We start from the raw sequence: 7,329 nt of genomic DNA, 5'->3' as shown, positions 1-7,329 counted from the left end.
AATTTATTCCATGACCAAGCTCGTTTTACGATTTACTAGTTTTGCAAATCAGTTTTCCCCATTGCAATTAACTGAAATATAATTAATCTGTTCCAGCTCCCAAAAATCACCCAAAAGTAATTTTTTATGGGTTTTTGAAACAGAAAAGGTGTAATTACAAGTAAAATGACAATTACAAAAAAGGGAATGCAAAAGAAATATGTAAACTGATTTTATTAACTGAATCACCTTAAAGATGGGATGATTTGTGCATGAGGAAGACGATAGAGCAGGGAAGAGGAGAATTACTGTCCTCCAAGGACAAGAATGTAAATGGTCGTCGTGGTGGTGGTAATCGTGATTAGCCAAGTGACTTGGATAGAGAAAAGGTCGAGGAGGTCAATCCAGCCCCTGGCAACACTTTTATGGAGGCAACACTTATGGGTCTACAGTATAAGTTTGTATAGGCTTGGAGGTTCATAAGTGGGGAGGGAGACACACAAATTCAAGGACTGCCCCAGATGCAAAATTATTTTTTCCCACCCAGTTATGAACTCATTTGCATAGAGCCAATCAGAGCTCAACTATCAAACTAGTGCCCATCTAATCACGAAAATACTCTGGTTGAGTTCAGTGGAAAATGTGCATTATAGCAAAATTTAACTGTTCGAAATGGGTTAATAGGGGTGACAAATGTGAAATTTAGTGTATAAACTGAATGGAGAAGCTGCTCACCAATGATACCATAAGTGTTGCCAATTTGCGTAATTTACTAGAAAATGTAAATGAGTGTAGTTTCCTAATTTTTTGACTGATTTTGTACATTCCTAACTTAAAATGTTGGTATTGATCTGGAAATATCATAATCAATATGAGGCTGTGTTGTACTGTGCCCTCCTTGCATATATCAATGGGTACATGCAGTACCACTAATCTTAGTCTGAGCATAGGCACCTAATGTTAGCTCCATATAGAGATGATGCTCAATTGATCTATGAGGATAGTGGAGGGAAGGGAATGTGGTGCTTATGTGAGACTTGCTATGCTGTACTCATAGAGAGGCATACACCGTTCTATGCCTGAGTGGCTGTACTGTAGCAGTACACAGTATGTGGATTTTCAAGGTGAGCTCTGATTGGCTGTATGCAAGTGAGTTCATTACTGGGGTCCAAAACTCTCGTGGGAAAAAAATTTCGCACCCCAGATAGCATGTATATGCTCCTAAATTAGTCGCCCACTCGCTACTACCACTAGGTCCACTATGAGCGAGACAGTCATCAGGAGTATATAAAACTATTTAAGAGGGCAGGACATGATCTGAGAGAGATTTGGGTGCTTTTTTTAATAGATTACACTGGTCAACAAAAAAAATTTTTTGAAATGGTGTCGAGACAACAAATATCTTTTTTAGCTAATTTGAGGGTGCTGAATCTGAAAATGACCTTACTTTTTCTTGGTTCACTACTGATTTTGCTGTACAGAAATGCTTCATTGGGGGGGGGGGGCATTTTTTTCATTTGTTTTCTGTATATTTGATATTGATCAATGGCAATATTTCTCAAAGTAAAATCATAGAAACCTCTCAATTTGTTTTTAAACCAACAAATATTGGTCTGCTTATTGAGAAATACTATTTTTGCAATATCAATCAGACCCTAAGTCTTTAAAAATAACATGATTCAATATACCAAGACCAATAAGTATTTTCATCAAATCATTAAATAAACTAACAGCAGAAATAAAACCTTCGTAAACATAAGAACTATGGTAAACATTTTCTCTTTCTTGATTGTCTGTCATGTTCAATGTTATTTAAGTCCCTTTTGATACTCCAGCAGTAGTCAGCCATCATTTGTTTGTCCCACCGTCCCTGGTAGCACTCTTCCATTGTTTTGATATCCTGATGGAATCATTCTCCTTGCTCATCACTCACATCACTGCAATTATCCAGAAATTTATCTAGATAGCTATGTAAAAAAAACGAACCTTAATACTCATATCAGCGCCTATGTCCTGTAGACTTTTCAACAGTTTTCCACTTACTCCTTGTAGTTTTCGGACGGCGATAGCCTAAGAGCTTTTCACCACGTCAACAAACAATGTCCAAGCGTGTAATTCCAAGTCATTTATTGAATTAACAAATTCATCATCCTTAATGAGTTTCCTGACATCAAGACCATCAAACACTCCTGCTCTGAGTTTTTGGTGTTAAGTCCTGGAAACGATTTACATATATACTCAAAACAATTACTTTCTTTGTCAAGTGATTTTACATACTGTTTCATTAATCCCAATTTGATATGCAAGGGAGGAAAGATGATTTTTTCTTTCGGAACCAGTGCTCTACTAATAACGTCCTTTTCACTGACCTTCAACTCTCGAGGTGGCCAATCTTTCCTTTTCCAGTGCTCCTCTTTTGCTCTACTGTTCCACATACACAAAAAACATGGGAATTTTGTGCAGCCACTTTGTTGACCAAGCAGGAAATTTACCATTTTCAAATCGACACATAACACCCATTTATGTTTGGTGTTGTCAATCTGTTCCATAACCTGTCTGATGGCACCATGTTTTCCTTTAAGTGTTGTTGAATGACCTATAGGTATTGGTGCATATATGTTGGTATTATGGAGCAAAACACATTTCAAACTACATTTTGAACAATCAATGAACAATTTTCATTCATCAGAATCATATCTGTGGATGCCTAGTCGAAGAAGAATGCTCTCAACGTCATTGCAATGAACCAGATCTGTGTTCTCATTAAAGAATAGTATAAATTCAGCATCCCTATTTCGATAGAATGATACCTTTGTACCTTTTGTGAACAGGGATTTTATATTGAGCCTAGAGGCCAAAAGTTCTGCTGATTCTTTGCTTAGATTTAAGTCTTGAACCAAATCACTCAGCTCATTTTAGTTAAACAGCTCTGGCACGGTTTTGGGAACATAGTCAGAATCGTTTTTGTTGTCTCTCATTTACATCAGTATCAGACTCGTCACATTCAACAAGTTTCAACAAATTTTCATAATAAACTGGGATTGGCAAATCATCTGAATGCGGCACTGGTAGAATAGCGGAATGAAGACTGGGATAGTTGATAGATCTGCGTTTTATTTGGTTCATTCTCGCAACACTGATTGAGCAGAAGTAACATTTGTCAGAGTGGTTCTTTGGCTCACGCCAGATCATAGGAATAGTGAATCACAGCGATTTTCTGGTACCTAAGTCCACTGTCTCATGTGTTCCAAACATGTCTTGCAAACAATGTGAGGGGCCCATGATTTGTCCTGATCACCAAGCTCGACGTGAAAGTCAGCATGATAGGCTTTCTTGTAAAAGTCAAATACTGGTCTTCTGTTGGCTTTTGGTGTAAACTCACCGCATGTATAGCAAAATAAGTTGGGATCATTTTTGCATCCTCTCGTTGAAGCCATGTCATTTGATATCAACCTCTATTATCAGAAAAGAACATGAGTTGGTTGAGTATTTACATTACACTTTACATGTTCACATTTAGGTAATTTGATCTTTCCTAATGTCCTACAGAAAGACTCATAAAACTGTCAATAACAAAAGACAGAAAGAGTCGTTACACTGATTCTACTTCGTATCTTCGTAATCCCACGTGGAGGACAGATTTTATGGTGAATCCATTTTCATGATGTTCATCATGTACAATAGAATAGATACATTGAATTGGGATGTCTTTAGTTGGAGTTTTTTTACATCTGTGAAAGCTCTTAATGTGCTTGGTTTCCTTCCGTATTGAAGGGATAAAAGTGATGGGATAAATTTATGAATATCAAACAGATTTTAGGGTTTCATTTTTGTGATGTCACCTTAATTATCAGGTTTACTAAAGTGTATTACTGATAAAGTTTATCAGTTAATTTGAATTTTGGCAATAAATTGGGAAAATTCAGTACTTCTATTTTAAAAGTTTTGACTCAAAAACACTTTTTTCTTATAAAAATAGTTTATTTCAGGTGGCTGACATAAATTGCTCGGCCTACCTGAAAATTCATGGGTTCCTCCTACCTTTTTTAACTAAATTTTGCGATCAGCCAAGATCGTAAATTGATCTTTTTTCTAAAAAATGAGCAATTTCAGTACAGCAAAAACGTAGCTAACCATGAAAAGCTAAGGTCATTTTCGGAATCAGTACCACGAAATTAACTAAAAAAACGTGTTTTGTTTCTTGGCACCAAAAATCGCGTTGACTAGTGTTATCTAACAACGTAAGAGATTCCATCCTTTACGCAATTTCAAGAGATAAGTTGTTATGGGTGTAAGGGACATAACTCCAATCATCTCAAGGGAAATAATCTGCTTATCAGCGTCATGGCAGAGTGTGTCGGATGTTTATTTGCTGTTTAGGTAAATATATCGAAAAATTCCTTGCAGAATTAATTCTTTAACAATTTCTGTCTTCTGTTGTCAAGGTGTCTGTTTACCCGTTAAATATATTGATAAATATGTATAAAAAGAAGGAAGACAAACGTGATTATTATATAACTTCTCGATTTTACTTTTGGAAGGTCAAACATGTGCCGAAGGATTTAAAGTTTCGAAGATAATTCATTCTTAAAAAGTTCCCTGTTTCTATTTCTCGGCAGAATGTTTTTTTCATAACTACAGGCATTTTCGTAACGGAGTGTACTGTAAGATAAAGTGATAAATTATAATTATACTAATTAAATGTGTAATTTTGTTTTTGTATTCGCGGAAATGAGGTAGATAGCTTTTCGAAGCCTGCGAAAGTAGCCTTAGATATGCTATGTCTTAATGAAAAGATGGGATGGTCATGGTTGGAACGTATGCATGTGAGTGTGTGTTCTTGCACGCGTGCACCATATTTATATTTATACATATATACGCGCACATGCACACGCACACAAACTTATGTTAATTTGTTGGGACTATTAGATGAGAGGTAACTTCTGGTAAATGCAGCAAGCCTAACCGAAACTACTGTTATGCTACGAACCCCTTGGGAAAAACTTTCAAAATTTTCTCCCCTTAATTAATCTGGCTTCCTACCTGCCTAAGAAACAATACAATTAGTATTTATTTTTGTCATTTAGTTATGGAGACAAGAACAGCACCCTTGATCCGTCTTTATTTTTCAAGGTCTTCGAGACTGGTAGAAGTAAAGAAGGAAATAAGTGATTCTCAAACTAGAGATATGGTCCAAATATATGTAATAGGACCCGCTAAACAACCAAGGACCTGATGGTGGTGTAGTGACGCTACACTGGCATAAAACCGGGTGAGGGATTAAATCTACCACCCAAGGACTCAGAGTACAAAAGGCCAGAACAACTACTACAAAGTATCGTGATTGACACTAACAGTTCTATCAGTGCACTGCCCTGGACTGGTTCCTCATTTTATTGACCTCTAAAAAGATAAAAACCAAAGTTAATCCCAGCTGGATCTGAACTCACCAGAACAAATACCTCAAAATATTTCGTCCTACATTCAGATGATTCTGCTAATTTGCTGCCTAAAGTACTTAGTACAGTGACATGGCACTGTATCATTGACCTGGAAGACATACAGACCAAAACAGCTTCAAATCACACTTATAAATCTTTCTCTTGTCGTATATCTTTCCTCTCTTTATTTTCTGAGTTAAAACCCAAAGAGGTTGACTTTGCCTTTTATCTTTTTGGGAATCAATAAAATACAAAAAAAGCCAATCAAGTATTGGGGTCCATAATCTAATCCTGTCATATGTGTGTCTATTCCCTTGCTTTGACATTGCATGAAAGCTGCAAGCAAGTGCCACTGGAGACCTGTTTGGTCAAGAGTTTGAAGCCAATGAAGACACTCCTTTTTCAGCCTGGTGACAGAGGAGGAAACATGGGCATATTTTTATGATGTGGAAATCAAGGCCCAGTCTATGGGATGATGTCTACTCCAAAGCTCAAGAAGTATAAGAGCCATAAATTGACACAGGAAGTCATGGTGACAATTTTGGGGGATAACAAGGGTGTCGTTCTCTTTGATTTTCTGGAATGTGACTGTATTGTGAACACTCAAAAAGCCTTAGTGATGCCATCAAAAGAAAGAGACCAAACAAGAACCTGAAAACAATCCATATTCATCATAACAATGCATGACCTCACACATCCTTGACAACAATTTAGACAGTCAGCAAAATGCTCAGATCTGGTGTCCTCTGACTTCCACCTTCTTTGGAGACAATGATTTGATAACTCAAGAATGGTGAAATTGTCACTATACCTTGAGCAGTTCAACTCAGTCTTTCGTGTTTTTGAATTTTTCCCCACTGTTTCTTTTAATGTTCTTCCATTAATTCTGTTATTTTGTTTTTCTTGTCTTCTTCCAGGTATTACACAATGAAATGTGCTGCACTGAAATATAATCTTCATCTCAACCCCAAATATGATTCCCACACTGACTCTCAGACATCACATTCAGTGTATACACCAGTTAAAAACTGTTTATAAATGGACAACTTCTCTCCAACTCTATCATGTTTACACCAGAACTACAGCAAAAAGGTTGCCATTTTCATGTTCATCTCAGTTCCTTACCAGTGTCTGTTATAATGGACAATACAAGCAGGTGGTAGTACCAGGTGAGGGGCCATCTTCTGTACAGATATTGGAAGAAACTAGGTCTCTTATTCAAGACAATAATTTTGATGCTTTGCATGAAACTCTTAAAGTCCTACCGAAGCAGATTTATTCTGAACTTCACACAGTTCCCTGGCTTCACTACCATAATCAACCAATTGCTATGATGCAACTGCTTCTCAACAATAAATCTGACCTTTATTTAGGTCCTATTAGGAAAGATCCTGCTTTTATAAACATCCTTCAATTTATTGACCAGAACCTCGAACAGATTCCTGATCAACATATTCCAGGTAAGGAGTTCCTTCATCTATTTTTGCCCTGACTCACAGATTGGATGACCTCCTGCCTAATATGCCAAGCTTTCTTCTCATGTCCAAATGACATTCACAAACCAAGTAACAAGTCGTTTTTATTTTAACAAGATGTCTTTATAACCCAAGATATTTATATAGTTGTATATAGGTGACACATAAAAGGCGCCCACTACACTCTGTGGCGTGGTTGGCATTAGGAAAGACATCTAGCTGTAGAAACAAAGCCAAATGAGATTGGAGCTTGGTGCAGCTGTCATGCTTACCAGTTCCAGTCAAACCATCCAACCCATGCTAGCATGGAAAATGGATGCTAAATGAGGATGAAGATGTACTTACTTCTGGTTAGTCTTCATCATCCCAAGATATACGGTTTGTATTAATCTCTGCTGTCATGAGAAATAGATCTCCTCTTGGTTAAGATACCA

The 7,329-nt window shown here is 37.0% G+C and overlaps 1 protein-coding gene across 1 annotated transcript in view; it reads left to right on the top strand.

Moving 5' to 3' along the window:
* Positions 1-4,277: 4,277 nt before the first annotated feature.
* Positions 4,278-7,329, top strand: part of LOC106881290 (FAST kinase domain-containing protein 1, mitochondrial) — a 32,699-nt gene continuing 29,647 nt past the window's right edge. The window contains exons 1-2 of the mRNA XM_014931623.2: positions 4,278-4,359; positions 6,338-6,880. Coding sequence (XP_014787109.1) covers positions 6,394-6,880 — 487 coding nt within the window. The 5' untranslated portion in view covers positions 4,278-4,359; positions 6,338-6,393. The remainder of the gene's footprint in view (positions 4,360-6,337; positions 6,881-7,329) is intronic.

This window comes from Octopus bimaculoides, chromosome 5, assembly GCF_001194135.2.
Source record: "Octopus bimaculoides isolate UCB-OBI-ISO-001 chromosome 5, ASM119413v2, whole genome shotgun sequence".
Classification (NCBI taxonomy): Eukaryota; Metazoa; Mollusca; class Cephalopoda; order Octopoda; family Octopodidae; genus Octopus; species Octopus bimaculoides.
Note: the sequence above shows the minus strand (reverse complement) of the source record. Positions and strands in the feature narration are given on the sequence as shown.